This window comes from Jaculus jaculus, chromosome 6 (genome assembly GCF_020740685.1).
Source record: "Jaculus jaculus isolate mJacJac1 chromosome 6, mJacJac1.mat.Y.cur, whole genome shotgun sequence".
Lineage (NCBI taxonomy): Eukaryota > Metazoa > Chordata > Mammalia > Rodentia > Dipodidae > Jaculus > Jaculus jaculus.
Window position 1 is genome coordinate 99662623 of NC_059107.1, and position 23503 is coordinate 99686125.

General features: G+C 47.4%; 2 protein-coding genes across 10 annotated transcripts in view; one reads left to right on the forward strand and one right to left on the reverse strand.

Moving 5' to 3' along the window:
• Positions 1 to 148: 148 nt before the first annotated feature.
• Myl6 (myosin light chain 6) lies at positions 149 to 3180 on the forward strand. Of its 3 annotated transcripts, none has more exons than XM_004649973.2 (7): positions 149 to 265; positions 480 to 507; positions 1266 to 1409; positions 1594 to 1767; positions 1861 to 1938; positions 2236 to 2280; positions 2996 to 3180. In XM_004649973.2, the coding sequence occupies exons 1-6, from the start codon at positions 263 to 265 to the stop codon at positions 2262 to 2264; spliced, it is 456 nt and encodes a 151-aa protein (XP_004650030.1). In that variant the 5' UTR covers positions 149 to 262; the 3' UTR covers positions 2265 to 2280; positions 2996 to 3180. The 3 variants fall into 3 exon arrangements, with proteins under 3 accessions (XP_004650030.1, XP_045007974.1, XP_045007975.1); XM_045152039.1 differs by having other exon boundaries at positions 234 to 320; XM_045152040.1 differs by lacking the exon at positions 2236 to 2280 and having other exon boundaries at positions 234 to 320.
• Positions 3181 to 4486: 1306 nt separating this feature from the next.
• Positions 4487 to 23503, reverse strand: part of Smarcc2 (SWI/SNF related, matrix associated, actin dependent regulator of chromatin subfamily c member 2) — a 48501-nt gene continuing 29484 nt past the window's right edge. Inside the window, exons 12-30 of one of the 7 annotated variants that reach the window (XM_045152034.1) lie at positions 22386 to 22445; positions 22203 to 22240; positions 21814 to 21944; positions 21448 to 21519; positions 16942 to 17055; positions 16344 to 16497; positions 15574 to 15666; positions 15221 to 15337; positions 15065 to 15127; positions 14434 to 14692; positions 14033 to 14194; positions 13142 to 13206; positions 12865 to 13000; positions 12618 to 12784; positions 12105 to 12239; positions 6474 to 6855; positions 6115 to 6198; positions 5770 to 5835; positions 4487 to 5247 (exon numbers count right to left, since the gene is read on the reverse strand). In XM_045152034.1, coding sequence (XP_045007969.1) covers positions 5171 to 5247; positions 5770 to 5835; positions 6115 to 6198; positions 6474 to 6855; positions 12105 to 12239; positions 12618 to 12784; positions 12865 to 13000; positions 13142 to 13206; positions 14033 to 14194; positions 14434 to 14692; positions 15065 to 15127; positions 15221 to 15337; positions 15574 to 15666; positions 16344 to 16497; positions 16942 to 17055; positions 21448 to 21519; positions 21814 to 21944; positions 22203 to 22240; positions 22386 to 22445 — 2375 coding nt within the window. In that variant the 3' untranslated portion in view covers positions 4487 to 5170. Of the gene's footprint in view, positions 5248 to 5769; positions 6199 to 6473; positions 6856 to 12104; positions 12240 to 12617; positions 12785 to 12864; positions 13001 to 13141; positions 13207 to 14032; positions 14195 to 14433; positions 14693 to 15064; positions 15128 to 15220; positions 15341 to 15573; positions 15667 to 16343; positions 16498 to 16941; positions 17056 to 21447; positions 21520 to 21813; positions 21945 to 22202; positions 22241 to 22385; positions 22446 to 23503 lie in introns of all 7 variants that reach the window. The other 6 variants (XM_045152033.1, XM_045152037.1, XM_045152036.1 and 3 more) reach the window with 6 other exon arrangements.

A 23503-nucleotide genomic window follows, 5' to 3' on the forward strand; every position in this document is an offset into this window, starting at 1 on the left:
TCTCTGGCGCCAAAGCCAAGGTCGCCGGCTCTTGGCACAGCCTTGAGGGGCAACTTTCGCGGCCCCTCGCAGCCAGGGCGAGCGGGGCGGCGGCCCGCCCATCCCATCACTACTGTGGCCAAGTCACGTGGACGAGCCCGGGCGGGCGCGCCTATTGGCCGAGACTACCGAGAGTGACGTCATGGGAAGTATTAAGGCTAGGGTTGGGCCTGGACTCGCAGCCATTACTGCAGGGAAAGGCCCGCAAAGCTGAGCGGTCAAGATGGTGGGTCCCGGGGCTGGGGCGAGAAGCGGGAATGGAGCAAAGACGGGAGCTACGGGTAGGGGAGAGGGCAGTGGAGGGGAGGGGGCGAAGGGAAGTCAAAGCTGTGTAGCGTTGGCGGTGGGAAGCGAGCCGCCAGCCTGAACTGGAGTTTATGAGACTGGGCGCCTGTGGGGTTGGAGTTCAGGTGCTGACTACTCCCTTCTTCTCCGAGCAGTGTGACTTCACCGAGGACCAAACCGCAGGTAGGCAATCTCGGGGCCCCTGGCTGAGCTCATTCTTACCGAGCTCGACACCCCCTCTAGCGCCTACTCTCAACCCCAACTTCAACGCCCCCCCCCCAGTCTATTCTCCCTCCTAGATCCTCCATTTTCTTTTCTCATTCTTCCTTCTTTTCCCTTCCACTCTAGATCTGAGTCCCAAACACTGGGTGAGTTTTAGGTGGTGTGGCTACAACCTGCTCACTTAATGCCTGCTGTGTTGGGTTTAGGGGAGGATGTACTCAGCTGCCTGTGCTCCTCTTATCAGCTGCTGTGCTCTGCCTCTTCCCTGTGATAGCTGCCCCCCTGCTCCAGCTGGAATTTGTGAAGACAGGACCAGAGTTTGCTAAGGATCACTTAGCCCCACTCCCCAGGAAGGTCTCTTGGTAGGGGAAGGGTGGGTAGTGAGAGGGTAGGATGACCCTGGAGTCAAGAGGTCCCCGGTCCTACTTCCTTATATGGACAGGACCTAGACTGGGCGGTGGCAAATTCCTGCTTGAGCTGTGTTGTAAGCAGGCCTGCCGCCGGCTGAGGGGGTGCATTAGTGCCTAGCACCATGCTGTCAAGTAGGGTGTATATTTATATGGGACATTTGAGTCGGAGAACTAGATCCCTGTTAACAGTCTTGGGTGCACAGGAGGGTAGATATCAGGTTTCTGCAACACTTTAGTTGAACTGTCTGCAGAGTTCTGAGGTGGGGACTTGAGTTCACCCTCGGTGCTGATGTTCATCTGAATCCCTAGAATTCAAGGAGGCCTTCCAGCTGTTTGACCGAACAGGTGACGGCAAAATCCTATACAGCCAATGTGGGGACGTGATGAGGGCCCTGGGCCAGAACCCTACCAACGCCGAGGTGCTCAAGGTCCTGGGGAACCCCAAGAGTGATGGTGAGCATTCTCAAGAACAGCTAGTGTGGCAGTAGGGCCATAGTTCTTCAAGTCTTATCTCGATTAGCCAATCCCACAGATCTCCCTCTTCAGACCAGAATTATCTGTCCTTGTGTGCCCTGCAATTCCACCTTGAGAAGGTACATGACTTCTGGTCTGACACTTCCTACCTCTTGAATGGCAGAGATGAATGTGAAGGTGCTGGACTTCGAGCACTTCCTGCCCATGCTGCAGACTGTGGCCAAGAACAAGGACCAGGGAACATATGAGGATTATGTTGAAGGCCTTCGGGTATTTGACAAAGAAGGGAATGGTACTGTCATGGGTGCTGAAATCCGTCATGTCCTTGTCACACTGGGTAAGGTTCTGTGCCCTTGTCCTCCTGGAGCTAAGGTGCTATGCTGACATACCTCACCTATCACCCAGTTCCAAAATATTCTTTCCTCTGAAGGTGAGAAGATGACAGAGGAAGAAGTGGAGATGCTGGTGGCAGGACACGAGGACAGCAATGGTTGTATCAACTACGAAGGTGAGAGGAAAACTGGGGCCTTTGTGGTAGAAACGGCTATAAAGGCATATTAAGGACAGCATTTGATGCTTTTCTTCTTCCTAGACTTGGTTCCAAAAGGAGCCAGGAGACAAGGGATGGGCCCAGCTTGGCCTGGGACTGGGAGGCTGGGGGTGTGACAGAAAAGGAAAGGGTAATGGGGTGTGAAGGGTGGGGAAGGAATGGAAAATACATGGAATGCCTGTTCCCCCATCACCTGAACCCCTCACCCCATGTCGGTGTCTTGTCTTCACCATTAATGTCTCTTCCTTCCTGCAGCGTTTGTGAGGCATATCCTGTCGGGGTGACGGGCCCATGGGGCGGGTACGGCTCCTCCCAGCCTCTCTGTAGTTGGTTTCCCTAGTGTTTTTCTTCCCAACCTGTGCTCTCTATTCTTTGCCCTTACCCTACTACCATCTGACTTCTTTCTGGCATGTTTTTTTTTTTTTGCATGGAGCTGGCAAGGGAGGGGAGGGATTTCTTAAGGAGGAAGGCAGCTTGGGGTATGGTACCTCCTTCTCTCCTGGAATGGTCTCTCAGGTTTGGCTTACAGGGCCTTGGGTGCTGGTGTCTGGGAACTCTCACCACCTTATAAAGCAGGCTTGCCTTATGTGATCCTTTGGCCCTGAAGCAAGAAGAGTTGGCATAGTGGGGTGGGTTGCCTGGCCCATTCTGCTGTTAACAGCTAAATAGTCTTTTCCTCACCCATCCGCTGGATAGCTTGGAGGTACCCTAACCCAAAACTGTCCTTTCCTCCTGCAACTGGCTGACAGTAGCTGTAGGTATAGTTGAGATTTTTTTTTTTTTTTTTTTGCCTCTGCTGTGTTCTTGCTTCTCAGAGTAGGGTGGTGGTGGGAGCTAACAACCTGTGGGAGGGGAACCAGGGGCAGAGAGAACTTGGTCACTCAAAGTGACACTTCTGCAAACTGACCCCAAGGTTGGTTGCTATGGGCATGTTCCCTCATGCTACCTTGGCCCGTGGTATACCCCTCCCTAGCCCTCTCTCTGGCTCACCCCACCCTTCCTCTCCTCTCCACAGAGCTTGTGCGGATGGTGCTGAATGGCTGAGGACATTCCTGGATCTTGAGCCCAAGCCTTGCCTTGTGTGAGAGCCCTGTGGCCACAGAGGCTTCAGGCTCCTTCATCACAGCACCTTTCACATCTTCTCTTTGGGACGATGTTTGCCATTAGCATTCACTAAATAAATTTGCTACCTTTGCCCTATTTTGGTTCTGCTTTCCTTCCTGAGCAGGGTGTTGGAGAAAAGGTGAGATGATGATTTCTTTGTTGGGGATTTCAGGTTATGGGGAAAGCTAGGTGAGGCCTGTATAATCTTGGCCTCATTTAGGAAATGCTGTACCTATCTGTGCTGCAAAGGTTACACCCATAAATCCCTGTAGGACTAAGACCAGCCATCTTGGGGGTGGGAGGCATCCTTTTGTTCTGTCATGTATCAAATTGAATCTCTTAGGCTTCTCAGAACCCAGCACCCAGCCTCCCAAACACTGAAGGCCTTTTGTGGGGAAGGCTGGGAATGTTTATTGTAGCTAAAGCTAGGCTTTATTAGCACTGTTAGAGCCTGTGTGATAGGCAGGGCTAGGGGCCAATAATAATAGAGGGTAAGGTGAGGGCCTGCCTCCTCCCTAATATGGGAAGGAATGAAGCCACTTCTGAAAGATTTATTGTTAGACAAAATTGCCATGCTGTCTGGATGTCCTTGCAAGTGTCAGCACTGCACTATTTCCAAAGAAGTTGAGAAGCCCTGCTGCTGCAGCAGTGCAGACTCCTAGTGGCTCTGGGCAGCCTCTGGCCTTCTGTGACAAGAGGTCAGCATCTGTGGGCCTATGGCTTGCATAGTGCCACTCCAGCCCCAGTGAATATCCAACGAGGGAGTCCAGGAATGCTGCCCCCAGCCCAGTCCCCCTGCCTGACAGCCACAGGTAAGAACACAAAGGCATCCACAAGATGGAACTGAAAGCAAATTGATTTATAAAAAAAAAAAAAAAAGAAAAAAAAAGAAGAAAAAAGGAAGAAAATAGGATTTTACAGAAAACTTTGAACAGAAGAAAGCTACCAAGACAGAGGAAGAAAAACACAGGGACATGAGAAACAAGGGGCTGGTAGATGAGACCAAGAATGGTACAGAGCCTGGACTCCATTTGCCCCACCTTGAGGAAAGGAAGAACTAGAATAGGGAGATACTGGAGTCCAGCAAGCACAGCCAAACTGTTTTGCCCTCTAACCTGTGTTCTCATTTGGGGAACCCTTAGCTATTAGTGAGGTTCTTCCAGGCTTGGTGGGAGAGGACAGAGGTAAGGGGAACCAATCACTGAATCAGGAAGTGCTTAGGTGCTTTTCAGAATTTCTGGCTTTGAAAACTTGTCCTTTTTCCATGCCTTCTAGGCATGCAAGAATATACCCTAGGGAAGGAAGATTAGCCCCTACTGCCCTTTCTTCCTCTATTATCTACCACAGGAGTCCCCCGCCCTCCCACAAAAATGTTTCCCCACCAAATACACATACGCTGACATCAACTAAGCAGATGACTTTTAAAAACAAATACAAAACTGACATTCAGAGGGAAGGGTCATTGGCTGAGCTGGGATGGCCTAAAACAGCAACCACGAGGAGCAGCAGGAGAGATTAGTATGAATGAACCAGTGGACTGGGCAAGGGGAGCTGACTCAGCACTACCAAGGGGCTCAGACAGGCTTGGTACCCTATTCCATCCCCAAAACTCTTCCCCAAAACTTTTAATTGCCCTTTATTAAAACTCACCCTGCCCCCTCAGAGGTGTAAAAGTTTTGTTATTTTTGTGGGTTGCAATGTGGCTTTGTAAAATCTACTTCCTTTAAAAGGCTTCTTTTTCTTGTTTTCCATAGAAAAATGCAGTAGTTTTGAAGGGGATGCACCCTTATAAGTGGTTAAGTAGAACCTTATATAAACATCTTTCCCCAGCTCTTTGAGGACAGCATTCCCATCCTATCCTTTCTCCTAGACATTAGAAACATCTTTTAGTCTGAGGTCCTTGAATAACTGGATAGAAAAGTGCTCGCCTCTGCTGGGCGTGGTAGGGGCTGTGGAGGGCAGGAGGAGCTTTCCTTACGTAGTGATGAACTCTCCAGGTTGGGGGAGGGTCCCAGTGCTGGGGGAAGGCTGTTCTGGAACCTTGATGTCCATGGGGAATGAAGGGAAGAGATAGCTGGCTGGCTTCTCACTGTGGGGGTGGCACAGGAGTGACTGTGCCTGGGCTCGGGGCTGTAGGGTCTGGAGGCAGGGGGGTGCCTGGGTCTGTGGAGAAAAGGAAGGCAAATCAGCTGGGGCTGAGGGAAGGATCCAGCCCCAGGCTCCACACACAAACACAGAACCAGGCATGGCATGCAGTGGGTGGGTAGATGTATGAGGTATCCACAATGTACAACTTTTTTCCCAACACCTTTTCCCACCTTACACTGAGAAAATACATGCCTCCAAAAAGGAACTCTAAATGGGGCATTTGAATGTGATGGGAGCAAGCAAAGGGATATCAATCGTGCAAACAGGTTTTCAAGATTACAACTGAAATGTTGTACCACTGGACGACTCCATGACCCACCAGTGCAAGGCCCCAACGTCATCCCAGAGATGGCAGCTGCCAGGCTGGGACATGGAGGACAGCCAGAGAGGCCCTTCCTCCTGTATTCTAATTTTACTGGAGTGTTCAAAAAGCATTGTGGAAATTCTAGTACCTGACCCTTTCTCCACTTGCCCTCCCTTCTTCCCTCCATGTGGACCCCTCTCCCTCACCCTTCTCCCCTCCTGGCCCCTTCTCACCTGGCAGTGGGCTGGCACTGGGCAGGAGGTTGCCCTGAACAGCTGCCACAATGGCAGGGCTCTGGGCTGCGGCGGATCCGAGCCCCGGCCCGAGAGGCAAGGAAGATGGCATGGTGGTGGTCGCCGGCAGGTTAGGATGTAGAGGGTTCGCCATGGATACAGGCAGGTTAGGTGGGGGGAGAGTGCCCGGGGCGAATGGGAGATGGTGGTGATGCCCATGCAGGTTAGGAGGAGGGGGAAGGTTAATACTGATGGAGTCAGCTAGACTACCAAATGGAATGACGGATGGAGCAGCAGGAGGAGGAGGAGGCGGCATGCCAAAAGGCAAACCCAAAGGAGCATTACCCGCCACGCCTGGGTGCCCGCTGCCTGGCACTGCCCCTGGCATCAGTGAGGGAGGAGTTTGTTGGTTGGGGAACGGTGAGGGGCCTGGGAAGAAAAAAAGGGTAGATAGTAAAATCCTGCGTACCCAGTCTCTCCTTGGTGTCACCTTCCCTTTTCCTGATACTACATTAAGTGGTAAATCTTTGGACTCGAACTCGAGGTCTGGGTTTAGGAGAAATCCCTGCCAGTTTAGAGATATAACAGAAATGGGTCCATCTGTAGAAACTAAGGCCAACCCTATCTTCATACCCATAACATATGCCCTTCTAGTACGTTCACCTGGATCTCTAGCCAATCAGAGTTCCATAACCCATACTTACCATGGGGTCCAGGGGGGGGTACCCCTGGTGGGACTGCCCCAGGCTGGGGGGCTCCAGCTGGTTGTGGCTGCTGTGGCCCTGCAGTTGACCCTGCCTGCCCAATTTGTTCAGAGGGGCCCAAGCTTCCAGGAGGGGCCCCACTGCCAGCAGGAGAAGGAGCCACAGAGGCTGGAGCCATAGCCAAGCCATGGACGGTGGGTGGCCCAGCAGCCCCTGTGGGAGGTATGGGCTGGGAGCCTGGGGGCAGGGTTGGTGGTGGTTGCTGCTGCTGTTGGTGCATCTGTTGGAAGTGTTGCTGCCGGGCCCTCATCTCTGCGTACTTCAGCTGCTCCATGTGGAAGGCTTGTCGGTCTGCCAGGAGCTGCTGCCTCTGATACTCCAGCTGCCAAGGCCAATTGGATACTGTTACTATTCTGAAAGACTCTCCCTCTCATGCTGAAGGTTCCCCAGATCTAAATTTTGTGCTTCCTCTGTCCTTCTTACCCTACCGCTTGCAAATTCTATGATCTTCATGTCTCCTAGCTGCCCATGTTCCTCCTCAGGACACTGGAGTTAATCTGGTGGTAGGCCTGGCTCACTGTTACTCCAAAAAGCTTTGAACCATTACTTTTTTTTTTTTTTAATGTTTTTTGTTTATTTATTTCAAAGCAACATACAGAGAAAGAGGCAGAGAGAGAGAGAGAGAGAGAGAGAGAGAGAGAGAGAGAAAATGGGCACACCAGGGCCTCCAGCCACTGCAAACGAACTCCAGATGCGTGCACCCCCTTGTGCATCTGGCTAACGTGGGTCCTGGGGAATTGAGCCTCGAACCGGGGTCCTTAGGCTTCACAGGCAAGCACTTAACCTCTAGGCCATCTCTCTAGCCCTGAACCATTACTTTGATTGGAAAATGCTACCAGTTCCTGTCAAATCAAATTCTTTTTTGGGGGGGTTGGAGGGTGGTAGATAAATAACTCAGTGGTTAAAGGCACTTGCTTGAAAAGCCTGAGCACCTGAATTGGATGCCCCAATACCCATGTAAAGCCAGATGCACAATGAAGCACACAAATCTGGAGTTAATTTGCAGTGGCTGGAGGCCCTGGCATGCCAATTCTCTCTGTTTCTCCCTCTCTGTTTCATTAAAAAAAAAAAAAAAAAAAAAAAAAAAAAAAAAAAAAAAAAAGGTTTTCTTTTTAGTGTAGAAAAGGAAACAAAGATCTCCTTAGGAAATTAAAAGATATTTGGGTTTGTTGTTGTTGTTGTTTTGTTTTTGGAGATAGGCTGACCTGGAATTCACTATGTAGTCTTCAACTGCCCTTGAACTCATGGTGATCCCCCTACCTCTGCCTTCTGAGTGCTGGGATTAAAGGTGTGTGCCACCACGCCCGGCCTGGGATTTTTATTTTTTTCCCCCCCTGTGTATTTTTCACCTTTCTTATTCTTTTTTCCTTTTTAAAATTTTTTTGTTTTTATTTTTTCTGAGGTAAGGTCTCGCTCTAGCCCAGGCAGTCCTGGAATTCACAAAGCAAATATATTTTATCTGGCCTTGGTGGCGCAAACCTTTAATCCCAGCACTCGGGAGGATCGCCGTGAGTTCAAGGCCACCCTGAGACTACAGAGTGAATTCCAGGTCAGCCTGGGCTAGAGCGAGACCCTACCTCAAAACATTAAAATAAAATAAAATAAAAAGTATGAGCCACCAAGCTTCGTAAGATATATATATGTATATGTATATAATTTATTTATTTGAAAGAGAAAGAGGGAGGGAGAGAGAGAATGGTTGTGCTTGGGCCTCCAGCCACTGCATACAAACTCCAGATGCATGTGCCCCTTGTGCATCTGGCTAATATGGGTCCTGGGGAATCCAACCTGGGGCTTTGCAGGCAAGCACCTTAACCGTTTAGCCATCCCTCCAGCCCAGATTTATTTTCTTAAAATATTCTATTTTCATTTATTTACTTGAGAAAAAGGGAGGGAAGGAGGGAGAGAGAAAGAGGCAGAGAGAGAATGCGCATGTCAGGGCCTCCAGCTGCTGCAAATGAACTCCAGACGCATGTGCTACCTTGAATATCTGGCTTACATTGAGTCCTGAGGAGGTGAACCTGGGTCCTTTAGCTTTGCAGGCAAGCGCCTTAACTGCCAAGCCATCTCTCCAGCCCAGTAAGATTTATTTTTTATTTTTGTTTTTTTTTTGAGATAGGGTCTTGTTACACAGCCATAGTTAGTATGGTACTTACTAAGTAGCCTAAGATGTCCTCCTGCCTCAGGCTCCTTAGTGCTCAGATTACAGGTGTGTACCACTATTCCCAGCTTTCAGGCCTTATACACTAGATATATAAATAAAATAAAATAAATATTTTTTAATACATACTTTAACAAGATGAACTTGGGATAGAGAGATGGCTTAACAGCTAAGGCACTTGCCTTCTAAGCCTAAGAACTCATGTTTGAATCTCCAGGTCCCACATAAGCCAGATGCACAGTGATGCTGTGCAATGTTGCCCATGTGCACAAGGGGGTGCACATATCTAGAGTTTGTTTGCAGTGGCTGAAGGCCCTGGCATGCCCATTCTCTCTCTCTCAAATAAATTAAAGAAAAAAAAATTTAAAAGATAAAGTCCATGCTACAAGCCTTATATTTGGCCAGCCAGGCCAAATGAGCCAATAGTGGCACATCTGTCACAGAGGAAGTTGGACTGGAGGCCCACTCCATGGGACAGAATACATCCCTGACACTGAAAACCTACAACAGGGGTAGTCATGAGTCCTTGGGGTGTAATGTCTGATGGTATCTGGCTAAATGTATATACTATGCTTATCAAACTGCCCAGTAAACACTTCTCTTAATGTTCATATCCTTGTATTAATGCTACTCTCACTTTTGGTTACAGAACCTTCTCTTTTCAGACGGCAGTGACCTTGGGATGACTCAGAAGGCACCATGGTGCTGAGAAGTGACAGAGGAGTGCTCAGCACTGAAATATCTCAATCACACCTTCCATGGTTCAGGGTCCATTGCAGAAGAGGTGGCAAAAAGAATGCAAGAGCCAAAGGAAGGGTAGGACTCCTTACAACGTGCTCCTCCAGACACAAAATGGCCTGGATATCCATGACCTCACAGTGCCTGACACTACCTACACAAGACCATCATAACAGGAAGAAAAGATCATGACATCAAAATAGAAGAGAGACTGACTGAGGGGTAGGGGATATGATAGAGAGTGGAGTTTCAAAGGGGAAAGTGAGGGGAGGGAGGGAATTACCATGGGATATTGTTTACAATTATGGAAGTTGTCAATAAAAATAAAAAAGATGAAGTGCAGAGGCTGGAGAGATGGCTCAGCTGCTAAGGCACTTGCCTCCAAAGCCTAATGACCTGGGTTTAATTCCCAAGTACCCAAGTAAAGCCAGGTACACAAAATGGTGCATGAGTCTGAGGTTTGTTCGCAGTGGTTAAAGGCCCTGGCTCACCCATTCTCTCTTTCTCTATCTCAGCATGCAAATAAATAAATAAATAAACAAATAAATAAAGTATTGGGCTGGAGAGATGGTTTAGTGGCTAAGGACATGACTGTGAAGCCTAAGGGCCCAGGTTCTATTCTCCAGGTCCCACGTAAGCCAGATGCACATGGTGGCACATGTGTCTGGAGTTTGTTTGTAGTGGCTAGAGGTCCCAGCATGCCCATTCTCACTTTCTCCCTCTCTGCCTCTAATAATAATAATTATTATACATATATATAAATGAAAGCTGGGTGTGGTGGCACAAACTTTTAATCCTAGCACTCAGGGGGTAGAGGCAGGAGGATTTCTGTAAGTTCGAGGCCAACCTGGGACTACAGAGTGAGTTCCACGTCAGCCTGGGCTAGAGTGTGACCACTAATAACAAAAAGTGTGGGGGAGGGGACTGGAGAGATGGCTTAGCAGTTAATCACTTGCCTGTGAAGCCTAAGGACCCTGATTCAAGGTTCAATTCCCCAGGACCCATGTTAGCCAGATGCACAAGGGGGCGCACATATCTGGAGTTCACTTGCAGTGGCTGGCAGCCCTGATGCGCCCATTCTCTCTCTCTCTCTGCCTTTCTCTCTTTCTCTGTCACTCTCAAATTAAAAAAAAAAAAAAGTGTGTGGGGGGAGTGGTGGAGAGATGGCTTAGCAGTTAAGGCATGTGCATGCAAAGTCAAAGGATTCCGATTCGATTTCTCAGGACCTATGTAAGCCAGATGCACAAGGGGGAGTTTGTAGTTGCTGGAGGCTCTGTATGCCTGTTCTCTCTTTCTGACTCTTTCTCTCTCTCTCAAAAAGACTGAAAGCCTACTCCATAGAAGGGAATACATGCCTGGTACTGAAAAACCTAGGACTGGGCAAGTTATGAGCCCTAAAAGTATAACACCCACTGGTGTCTGGCTAAATGCATATATTATGCTCACCAAACTTCCTGGTAAGCACTTCTCTAAATGTTCATACCCATATATTTATGCTATTTCCACTTTATTATTTTATTTTTTAGTTTTTTGAGGGAGGGTCTCACTCTAGCCCAGGCTGAGCTTGAATTCACTCTGTAGTCCCAGGTTGGCCTTGAACTCATAGAGATCCTCCTACCTCTGGCTCCCAACTGCTAGGATTAAAGGAGTATGCCACCACGCCAGCTTTACTCTCACTTTTGGTTAGAGAAGCTTCTCTTTTCAGATGGGGGTGACCTCTGGGATGACTCAAAAGATACCATAGTGCTGAGAAGAAGTGATAGAGGAGTGACTGAGAGGGGGAGGAGATATGATGGAGAGTGGAGTGGTGAAGGGGAATGTGGGAGGGGGGAATTATCATGGTTTATTGTGTATACTTATGGACGTTGTCAATAATAAAAAAAAATTCAAAATAGATGAACTTGGGCTGGAGAGAGGGCTCAGTGGTTAAAGCACTTGCCTGCAAAAAAAGCTTAACAACCCAGGTTTCATTCCCCAGTATCCACGTAAAGCCAGATGTACAAAGCGGCGTATGCATCTGGAGTTTGCAGTCGCTAGAGGCCCTGGTGTGCTCATTCTCTGTCTGTCTGTCTGTCTGTCTGTCTATCTATCTATCTGAGTCTCTCTATGCTTGCAAATAAATAATTGAAAAAAAGATAAATAATTTAAAAAAAGGTCAGCCTGGGCTAGAGTAAGACCCTACTTCAAAAAAAAAAAAAAAAAAGATAAACTGTTAGTACTTGTTTGTCCTACCCACTTTGCAATTCACCACTCAGATCCTTAGTCACCTAGTCTTTTTTTGTTGTTGTTTTGTTTTGTTCTAAAGCTGTGTCTCATTCTGGCCCAGGCTGACCTGGAACTCTTTCTGTAACCCAAAGCAGCTAGAACTCGGATGGTGGCCATCCATTCAATCAGGCAGTATTTACTGATGTGTCTACTAAGGGCCAGCACTATTCCAGGACCTGGAGATAAACCAAAAAGTTCAACTGGCAACTCTCCTCCATGGAGCTAGTGTTCGGTGGCACCCCAGCCTTCATATTCACAAGTAGGGCTGCTTGTCCCCAGGTGCCTGGGGCCCATTCCCTCTACTCTACTCCTCTTCACTTTGAAGCCCTGTAAGAGTCAGGATTTCCATGCCTGGTCTTCAGGCAGGGTTCCAGGCTCCTTCTGACCCTCAAGGGGATGCTACTCACTGCTTCTCGCTCCCGGTCCATTATTGTCTCCAGTTCCTCAAAGTGGCGGAGTTTGATCTCCAGTTTTTTCATTTGGGTCTCCACCAGCAGGGCCACCAAGGATTTGATCTTCCTCTCCTCAACAGCAGCCAAGTGCTAAGCAAGGAGGAGTAGGACAGCAGGTCAGCAGGAGGACCCAGCTGCAGACAGTCCAGGGGAGACAGGGTAGGACGGATGCTGGTAGGTTAAGAAGGAAGTAGCTGTGGTCACAATCCAGAGGAGGACAAGCTTGATTTTAAAAAGAGCAGGAAGAAAAAGCATGGCAAGAGTTAAGACAAAGTCAAACAATTTGCAGGGCTGGAAATAGGTCCAATGGTAAAAGATTTAAAAAGCTTAGAGATGACTAACTCTTGCTTAGGATAAAAAGGAAATGAGCCAGCATTATTTAAGGGGTGAGCAGATAAAGGTTTCCACTGAGATGGAAGATAAGGAAGAGGGTGTCTTCTTCCTGGGCTCTCTGAGGCCTGGCCTCACCTTGGCCTTCACTGCGGCAGCAGCTAGGGCAGCAGCGGCAGCAGTGGAGAGGTTGCCCTCACCAATGTCCCGCTCCACCTTCGTCTTCCTCTCCCCCTCTGATTCTGCCACTTCCTTCAGCACCTCCTCCTGCCCTTCCTTTGGTTCCTTCTCCTTCTCAGGATCAACTGGGCAAGACAGGGTTGAGTTAGCCTTGTAGCTTCATGTCTCTTTCCTGTGCCCCCAACCACCATTCTGAGGGGCTCACCTACTGGGTCTCCATCACTCTTCTCTGACTCCTTCTCACTATCACCTTCTTTCCCTTTCTCTTCATCCTTCTTCGGAACGTCACTTGTTTTCTCCTTTGCTTCCTCTTCAACAGTCCCTCCTCCTTCTCGGGGCTCCTGAGGTTCCATGGAAGAAAGGAAGGCATCAAAGGCTACAGTGACTAGCTCTAACACCAAGCTCTCAGACTGAGGACTGTACCCCTCTTACTCAGAGGTGCCGGGCTCCAGGAGATTACCAGCCCCAGGTCACTCCCTCACCTTGGGCTCCTTCTTCTCATCTGTGGCCTGGCCCTCTGCCCGTGCTTCGTCACTTCCACTTTCCTCTGGGACCATGGGGAAAGAGAAGGAAATGAGAGATGACTATAATGTCTTGTCTGTTCAACAGCTGAAACTTCAGTGAAAGGACCAGCAGGAATGAAAGTCCCTATGGTGAAGTCCTGAGGAAAATAAAGCCCTACCAATTTTCTCTCCTGTGCTGTGCTTGATACCAACGTGTGGCACAGAGAGATCCACAAAAGTGTAGATGATTCTTTTTTTTTTCTTCAAGGTAAGGTCTCCCTCTAGCCCAGGCTGACCTGGAATTCACTATGTAGTCTCAGGGTGGCCTCAAACTCATTCTCCTACCTCTGCCTCCTGAGTGCTGGGATTAAAGGTGTGCACCACCATGCCCAGCTATTTTTTTAAAGCTTTTAAAAAATATTTATATTTATTTGAGAGAGAAAGAAAAAGAGGGAATGGATGCGCCAGGGCCTCCAGCAGCTAAAACAAACTCCAGATTCATGTGCCTCCTTGTGCATCTGGTCTATATGAGTCCTGGGGAATTAAACCTGGGTCCTTTGGCTTTGCAGGCAAGCACCTTAACTGCTAAGCCATCTCTCCAGCCCTCCGACTCTTTATTTTATTTTATTTTATTTTATTTTATTTATTTGAGAGAGAAAGAGGCAGATAGAAAGAACGGGCGTGCCAGGGCCTCCAGCCGCTGCAAATAAACTCCAGATACGTGTGCCACCTTGTGCATCTGGCTTATGTAGGTACTGGGGACTCAAATCTGGGTCTTTATACAAGTGTCTTAACCCCTAAGCCATCTCTCCAGCCCCAGTTCTAACTCTTGGTAAAAGAGAAGGAACCTAAAATCTTGCCAGGTCTTACCAATACGCTCAGGCTCATCCGAGGCGGTCCCTGCGATGCCACTGCTTTCCAGCCCGAAGGCCGGGTCTGCTTTGCCTGTGACTTTGGCTGCTTCTTCCACTTTCCGAACATGGGCTTCCACCAGGGCTGTGGGCACCTCTTCCTTCATTTTGGAGAATTCTTCTGCAAGATCCAGAGGGATGAGGGCTGGGATGGAGCAGGTGGCCAGTTCTGGTTATCCCTATGAAAACTTCTTCATAAGCCCACCTCTTCCTGTAAGACTAGCTAGGAGTCTAGACAGGTGCCTGAGCTTGACAGCAGCAAAGCCATCAGGGTAGCCAGACTCGAGAGGGTTTTACAATCTGAGCATCTAGCCCTTCAAAAGCAAATGAAGGCCAGGACCCACCCAACTCCCCGATTACCTAGGGCTGACTTTGCAGCAGCAGAGGCAACCCGGGGATCCACGACAGAGGCCAGGAAGGCAACAGTACTCATAACAGGGTTGCCTGATTGACTGAAGGGGATGGGCTGGTAGGCCAAGGGGCCCAGGGAGGCCTCAGAGTCCTCAAGGTACGGGTCTTCAATGGGAAGGCGAAGAAAATGCAAGATACACTCATCCTGTGTGCGGCTTCCTACATGTTCGGATACTTTATTCCAGTCATCCTTGTACATTTCCAGGGCCTGGTGGTAGTGGTGGAGACACAACTCCGCTTACTTAGCCACTTTTCTCGAAGGTCAACTCCCCCCATTCTACTAAGGACAGCCGGTTTCAAAGCACTCTGTGTTCTGGTATTTGTGTACTCTGCTGGGTCCAAGGGGGGTTGGGTCTCCAAGAAGTGCTAAGAAAGGATATGGAGTTAGTGAAATGGTCCAAATCCCTGGCTTGATGCTGTTCCTGGGCAGGTGTGACAGGCATCAGGAAGGGGAGTGCCTGAGGCAAGATCATGCTCTGCTCACACCAGACTTCATGAGCTCTCCCCACTCACAAGGGTAGCCAGCACCCTAGCCACTTCTGTTTTCATAGAAGAATTCTCCTTGCCTTCTCCCAATTACCTCCAGGAGTAGAAGGGTCTCCTGTTCTGTCCACTCTCGAGTAGCACTGGCTGCAGCTTTGCTCTGCAGGGAACACACAAGTAAATCACAGAGAGAAGCTACAATCCCTATCCCTATGGTGACGGTTCTCTACCCCACAGTGGCTGTACCTCATACCTTGGAAGGAACATTCTTCTTTGTGTACATGTCTGTGCGCAGTCCAAAGTTCTGCATGTCTGTGGGTTTCTCTTTGCCTTTGTCAGGAAAGTTGAGCATTTGCTGAGAAGCAGAGCTCTGCTATTTGTGGAAGGGGAAAAGAGAGGTGAGTACAAACGACCACAGGGGCCAGAGGCAGACAGAGAGAGAAAACAGACAGAAGGAGCTTCCTTCTTGAAGCCAGGGACACCCCAGGGTGGGACTTTCTCCCTTATTGCTGCAGCTCCTCTGCTCTCATGTCTCTTTTTTCCCAGGCAGGGGCCCCCCACTGAAGGGGCAAATAAGAAGCCCAGCGGGGTCTACACCCCACCTACCAGCTCTGGCTTGCCCTTAGCCGCCTCTGGCACCAGGTCATCCAGCTCTTTGCCCTTCCGCCCAGCCTTGGTATCAGCATCAACCTGGCGGCCCTGGGGGACAGAGCTTGGCGTCATGGAAGCTGGGCAGGAAATGGCCAGGTCAAGGCTCTGGAGGCCTCAAGACCAAATGCTGGGCAGCCCACAAGCTCTGGGAGCACTCATGCCACTGTTCCATGCTGCATTCATGGTTAATCAGACATGTAGTTGGCATGATAGACATTTGTATCCATAGATCTTTACAGGTTCTCTTAGGAGCTGGACTTTTAGGTTCTAATACTAGATTCAGGACTCCATGACCTTGGGCAAGCCACATAACTTTTCTCGTACTTTAAAAAATGTATGAAATGGAAATGGAAAAAAAAAATGAAGGTGATAATAATTATGAGGCAAAAATGAAAAAAAAATGTGGGAAACATGACAAAGTTTAAAAAGTACACACAAGTTAGTTAATTTTAAGCAATTTTTCTCTGTCAGCTACATTAGCTTCTCTGTTCCCTGAGGACAAGGAGCAACTTTTCTCTCTCAGCAAGTGCTCATAGCCTTAGGTACTAATGCTGAGAGAAGGAGCTAAACACATGGGACGGGTTCTGCAGCCTTTCCCAACCCACAGAAAAGGAAGAAGCCTCACAATACTCCTGAACCGTTACCCTACAAAAAACAGAAAAAAGAAAAGTCCAAAGAAGCCCAGGCTTAACCATCCCACCTTGTCCCTGAGCCCTTCACCCTACCTGGGGGGTCTTGGGCTGAAGAGGAACCAGCCCTGATGGTGTATCTGCCAAGACATGGAAGTGAGAAGTGGGTGGAGGCCCCATTGGGGTGGGTCGACTCTCCGCATCCACTTGGTAGTTAATAAGACCCCATTGTTCTAGGAAGGCATGGACCCTGTGAGGAGAAAGGCAGAATTAGTATCACAGGAGAAAGAAGGCCAGAGGCACAAAGTTTCCCCTTCCTCTCTTCCTCCTTCAAGCTCTGCAATCCCTCACTTATCACCCAAACAGCAGTGACACCCAAGTATATATCTCTAGCTTGGTCCTCTCTCTCCACAGTCACCTTCTACTGAACATCTATCTCTTCCCGGATGGCTAGTCAAGCACATCCACCATCTCTTTGCTGCAGACAAGCCGTGCATTCCCCTTTATCCCATACCTCCAAACCATCAAGTCATTTATCACCAAGCCTGTTATGATTATGTTTACAAGTATTTTCTGTCTTGAGGTGTTTCATCCTGTATGTTTTACTAAGTTCCTCACAGGTATTCCTAGTTCTGGTAAGTCAGACACAGGTACACATCTTCGCAAACCCCTTTTCCTCAGCCACAAGACCCACCTCATGATGGCACAGACATCACCCGCCAGGTTCCTCCGACAGGCAGTAGAAGTAAGATACTCCTGGGGATTCAGTCGGTAAGTGTCAATCATGAAATTTCGGTAGGCCAGGTATCTTAGAAGACACAGCGAGATGAACAAAAGGAAATAAATGTTGAAATATGACAAAAGAGCTAATGGTACTTCCTGTGTTGACAAAGAAAAGTAGCAGGTGATTTGACTCACAGTGCCTGCTAACTGGATGGGATTCAAATATGTTTTCCATGATGGATTTTTAATTCAAGTTAAGTGAACTACCCTCTTCTTACAGTTGGGACTGCCTCAGCCTCTTAAATGGTAGGATTACAGGCATATACTATCATACTCAGCTCATGCCTTTTGAAAAAAAGGATCTAAAGGTAAGAGAATAAAATGTCTTTGTTCCCAATACCTATGTTAAACAGAAGTCCAAAGTAATGCATCCACTGAATCAACATGATACCAGAGAAAGGACTTACGGGTTTTTTTTTTGTTGTTCTTCCTGTTTTGCTTTTGCCTTTTCAATTTTATTTATTTAATTATTTGCAAGCACAGAGAGACAGAGAAGAGAGATGAGAGAAAGAGAGAGAGAGGAGAGAATAGATACACCAGGGCCTCTAGCCACTGTAAATGAACTCCAGATGCATGCACCACTTTGGACATCTGGTTTTACATGGGTACTGGGGAATCAAACCTGGGCCATTAGGCTTTGCAGGCAAGTACCTTAACTGCTGAACTATCTCTCCAGCCCTCATTTTTATTTATTTATTTATTTACTTATTTATTTTGAAAGAGTATATGCACATCAGAGCCTCTTACCATTGCAAATGAACTCCATATGAATGCACCATCTTGTGTACCTGGCTTTAAGTGGGTACTGGGAACTGAACCTAGGCCTGCAGACTTTGCAAGCAAGTGCCTTTTACCACTGAACCATCTCCCCAGCCCTATTTGAGTTTTTTAGACAGGGTGTCATGTAACCCAGACTGGTTTTGAACTCCTGATTGTCCTGCTTCTTGCTTCCCAAGTGCTATGATTACAGGCATGCATCATTACACTTGGCTCTTTTTGTTTGTTTGCTTTTCAAGGTAGGGTCTCGCTAAGGGCTGACCTGGAATTCACTGTGCAGTCTCAGGGTGACCTCAAACTCACATCAATCCTCCTACCTCTGCCTCCCAAGTGCTGGAATTAAAAGTGTATACCACCACACCGGCTTTTTGTTTTGTTTTGAGATAGGGTTTCATACTATTATCCAGGGTAGTCTGGAACTTGCTTTGTGGCTCAGGATAGCTTATAACTCACAATCAGCCTCCTGCATCAGCCTCTGAAGTGCTAGGATTACAGATGAGAGCTTATGTTTTGAAGCTGGAAAAGTTCAAATCACAGTTCTATCATAATGATCTTGGTAAGCAACTTGCATGTTCTTTTTGTGTATGTGTAGTTATTGCATCTCCATGTGCAAAGGCCAAAGAACATTGGGTATTTTCTTCTATCACTCAGCCACATGCTTACCTGAGACAGTCTCTCACTGAACCCAGAACTGCCATGTTCAGTCAGACTGGCTGATAAGTGAGCCCCAGCAATTCTCTGGTCTCTGCTCCCTACAGGATTGGAGTTACAGGCACACATGGCTATGTCCAGCTACTTACATGGGTGTTGGGAATATAACTCAGAGCAAATCAGGCCCTAACACTTGTACGGCAAGTGTTCTTACCCACTGAGCTATCAACCTAGCTCAACTTGTGTGCTTTGAAGCTTAGACTCCTCATTTGTAAAATGGAATGTCCATGTAGAATGGAAATGTACAGAAGTCTGCATAGTACTAGCTTATACTTGTAGTTGTTATAAGGTACAATTTGAGAATACAGCCAAACTGAAAGATACAGATGCAAAAAAAAAAAAAAGATAAAGATGCTGGTATTCTTTTTTTCAGGGTAGGGTCTCACTCTAGCCCAGGCTTATCTGGAACTCACTATGTAGTCACAGGGTGGCCTCAAACACTTGGAGAACCTCTTGCCTCTGCTGGGATTAAAAAGTATGCACCACAACACCTGGCTTTGGTTTTACTTCTTGACTGCTATGTGATCCCATCCAAGTAACTTAAAACACCCAGCTCCCAGTGTCCTAACCTATAAACTAGAGATGGAGATTTAGTCAGCCTCAAAGGTGGCAGATATACAGATTCGTCAATATGTAGTGCAAATGTAAAGTCTCAAGAGATGGTAAGTCCTCAGGCTGGAGACATGGTACAGCGGTTAAGGCCTGCCAAACCTAACAAACAAAGTTCGATTCTCCAGGACCCACGTAAGCCAGATGTGCAGAGCAACACATGCATCTGGAGTTTGTTTGCAGTGGCTAGAGGCCCTGGCACATCCATTCTTTCTCTTTGCTTGCAAATAAATAAATAACACATAAAAGACAAATTTAAAAAAAGAGGTGGGGGGGGGGCTGGAGAGATGGCTTAGCAGTTAGGCATTTGCCTGCAAAGCCAAAAGCTCTCGATTTGATTCCCCAGGACTCACATAAACCAGATGCACAAGGTGGTGTATGCATCTGGAGTTCGTTTGCAGTGGCTGAAGGCCCTAGCATGCCTATTCTCTCTCTCTCGTAATAAATAAAATAAAAGAGATGTTAAGTTCTTCAAAAGATGCAGGTAATTATTATTATTATCATTTACTGTAGCACGAATTCAGTTCCTATTCCTGCCAGTATATCATGATGAATCACATCATCTAGTAACTAAGTCCTTTTCCTCCTTTTCACACATACTGCTTTCCCCAAGAAGAAGTGAGACCCATACCAAGTAATAGGGAGAGAAACAAGGTAAGAAAAGAAAATGATCCTGATGAGGGGAAGCTGAGGAATAGCTATAAAAAAATTTCATTCAGGGATGGAGAGATGGCTTAGCAGTTAAGGAGCTTGCCTGCAAAGTCAAAAGACCTAGGTTCGATTTCCCAGGACCCACCTAAGCCAGATGCACAAGATGGTACATGTGTCTGAAGTTCATTTGCAGTAGCTGGAGGGCCTGGCGTGCCCATTCTCCCTCCCAAATTAAAAAAAAAAAAATTCATTCAGCTCTTACCCTGATGTATCTATAACCATGCAAGACTGCCAAGCCTAATACAAAGACAAGCAGACTGACAGAAAGTAAACTTTAAAGGAACCTTTTTCATTTGAGACAGGTCTCACTCTGTAGCCCAAGCTGCCCTTGAACTCATGATCCTTTTATCTCAGCCACTAAGGACCCAAGCAGGTATGGGCCAGGTAACTCAGAAGAGAGAGAGGAATGAACAGGAAGAAAAATAAATGTTGAAGACCCAAGGGGAGGAAAAATTACAAAAGAGCTCCTCCTGTATGACAAAGATGGAAAACAACAAATTAGACTCAAATAAACCTGGCTAGACTTTGGATTCCTAATCCTAAACTTTTATTTTTTTCCACTGGTGTAGGGGATCAAATCCTTGTGCATATTCAGGAAGGGCTCTAGTGCTGGCCTACATTCCTAACCCTTAAACCTGTTATTTTCTCTCCAAAAATACATGTTAATTCGGATTTGGGTTTTCTTTATTTCCTTCTCTTGTGTTTCTTTTTATTTATTCATTTATTTAGATTATTTGCTTCCTTCCTGGTATTTGTGTGTGTACATGGGCATACCAGGGTTTCTTGCTGTTGCAAATAAACACCTAATGCTTGACTCACTCTCCCCACCTCATAGGTCTCATTATAGCCCAGGCTGGCCTGGAAATCACTCTGAAGTCCCAGACTGGCCTTGAATTCACAGGGATCCTCCTACCTCTTACTGCTTCGTGGGTACTGTGATTAAAAGTGTGTACCACCCATCAGAAATAGATGGTAAGACCCTATTGCTGAAGACTCCACATGCCTGGTCTGCTAGGTGACTGAGAAGTCAAGCTGGGACAGAGCTGAAAACCTCCTCCCTGTAGACCAAGATGACAGAAAGCTGGAGAAAGCTGCACAGCATGCAGCCCTATGGGAGACAGAAGTCATCAGTGGTGAAAACAGTGGACACAAGTGTGGCCAGCCAGGCCAAATGACTGAACAGGTGCAATTGGGGCACGTCTGTTATAGGGGAAACCCACCACTCTAACATTGGACTGGAGGCCCACTCTGCGGGAGGGAATATGTGCCTGGTACTGAAAACTTAAAAGCCAGGCACGGTTTTTAATCCCAGCACTCCGGAGGCAGAGGTAAGTGGATCACTGTAAGTTAGAGGCCACCTGAGACTACAGAGTGAATTCCAGGTCAGCCTGGGCTAGAGCGAGACCCTACCTCAAAAAACAAAACAAAAAAGGAACATGTTTAAGTGCTAGGCTGTGGCTGTCTAATGTCCTAGATCATGTCAATGTAAGCCCAGCACAGTGCCTGGATGCATGCTGCTAAGGAAACATTTGTTAAACTGAATATTAATGGGTCTGGGAGGACACATGGGGAAAGGAGGGCAAAAGAGAACCATGACATGAAATCTTACATTTCTGGAGTCTTGGACTTATTCTTGCCGTTGAAGAACTCTGGGAGAGCTCTCCGCTCAATGGCATGAACACTGCAAGATAATTCACAATGGGTTCAGGAGGTGTTGGGAAAGGAATAGTGCCCCAAAGGGAAGAAATTCCTGGAAGGTGGAGGTGGGTAAACAGCACAAAACTCTAAGAAAGTACCATAAACTTGGGGAGAACTTCCCACCAGGGCTACAGGACTCACAGAGATCAGGAGCAAATCTAGTAGGAAATGCAGCTGTCTCACTGAGGAAGAAGTAACTTCCTTGGAGGAGCCAGGAGAAATAACCCACTGATCCCCAGAAGGGAATTAGAGACTCAGGGAAGAGTTGGAACAGTACCTGTTGTAGTCAAACCAGGCAGCATAGCTGGGAATGATGATATGGTGGGTCTGTTCAGTCACATTGTCCTCATGCAGGTCTGGATTCTTGGTCTGCTCGCCCTTGTTCCCCGTACTGCTCTCATCCTCATCCTATGAGTATGAAGGCTGCTGGACACTCAGCATTCCCATTTCTCCCCTAGTTACCTTCTGCTTCTCCTCTATCCCCAGAATACAGACACTAACAATAGGGAATGGGGATGAGCACTGTGGGACCCAGGACTCTGAAGGGGTAGAGTTTTGAGCAACAGCTAGAACTAATCCATGGTGGGAAGAATCTGGACAGAAGGAACTTTATGAACACAAATCACAATCAAATAGAGAGGTAGAGCCTCTCTACACTGGCTCCACCTTGCCCGTGGTCTCCATGCTTTCATCCTCCTGTTCATCTGAAAGATAAAGGAGAACAAACATAAGGCTGGAGCTCTAAGGGTCAGAGGAGTCCTACCAGAAAAACGGCAGTCTAGGAGGTGACAGCTGAGCTCTCCCCATGCCTCGGGCACTGCCTGCTTTGCCTGCAGCTCCCTGTCTTACCCAAGTCAGTCATGGTGCCGCCTTTGACTGGAGCTGACTCCGAGTCCTTCTTAGTGTTGACTGCCAGGAGAAAGAGACGTTTTATCAGACATGTTCAAGCAAAATTGAGGCCTCACCTTTTCAACTGTTTATAGTCCTACAGATGTTATTCCTCTAACAATTTAAAACTCACTTGCTACCTTTACCTTGGCCCTCAACCAAAAATTCATTTAGCTTCTTTTTTTTTTTTTTTGCAGGGAGGGGTTCAAGATAGGGTCTCACTCTAGCCCAGCTGACCTGGAATTCACTATGTAGTCTCGGGGTGCCAGGGTGGCCTCAAACTCACGGTGATCCTACCTCTGCCTCCCAAGTGCTGAGATTAAAGTGTGTGCCACCACACCCACTGTAGCCTTTTCTTTTTTCTTGCATGCGCCACCATGGCCAGCTTCCTTTTATAGTTTTTGCATGTATAAGTTTGTTTGTGTGTGTGTGTACATGTGCAACTTGGTGGGCATGCATGTTGAGGTCAGAGATAGATATCAGGTGTCTTCCTCTATTATTCTCCACATTTAAATTATTTTTATTTTATTTATTTGAGAGAGAAAGAGACAGAGAGAGAATGAGTACAGGCTGACATGTAGTCTCATGGTGGCTCCAAACTCACAGGGATCCTACCTCTACCTCCCAAGTGCTGGAATTAAAGACATGTGACACTACACCTGGCTATCATCTTTTTTTGTTTGTTTGTTTGTTTGTTTGTTTGTTTGTTTTTTGAGGTAGGGTTTCACTCTGGCCCAGGCTGACCTGGAATTAACTATGTATTCTCACGGTGGCCTCGAACTCCCAGTGATCCTCCTACCTCTGCCTCCCAAGTGCTGGGATTAAAAGTGTGTGCCACCACGCCCGGCTATGGCTATCATCTTTTAATGTACTGAATCTGAATGAAATACATGCAATTCTTTCTTTCTTTGTACTGAGGAAAATTTAGGGCTTTACCCATGCCTATGCGAGTGCTTAACCACTGAGCTATTACACTCATCATCTTTCTACTTTATTTATTTTTCAGTTTTTTCGAGGTAGGGTCTCACTCTGGCACAGGCAGACCTGGAATTAACTATGTAGTCTCCAGGTGGCCTCAA

Excerpts from the sequence above, each read along its gene's own strand:
- Myl6 (XM_045152039.1), top strand. The coding sequence starts at position 297 with ATGGAGCAAAGACGGGAGCTACGG. Across the intron at positions 508-1,265 it reads CACCGAGGACCAAACCGCAG|AATTCAAGGAGGCCTTCCAG; the intron begins GTAGGCAATCTC and ends CTGAATCCCTAG. Across the intron at positions 1,768-1,860 it reads TCATGTCCTTGTCACACTGG|GTGAGAAGATGACAGAGGAA; the intron begins GTAAGGTTCTGT and ends TTTCCTCTGAAG.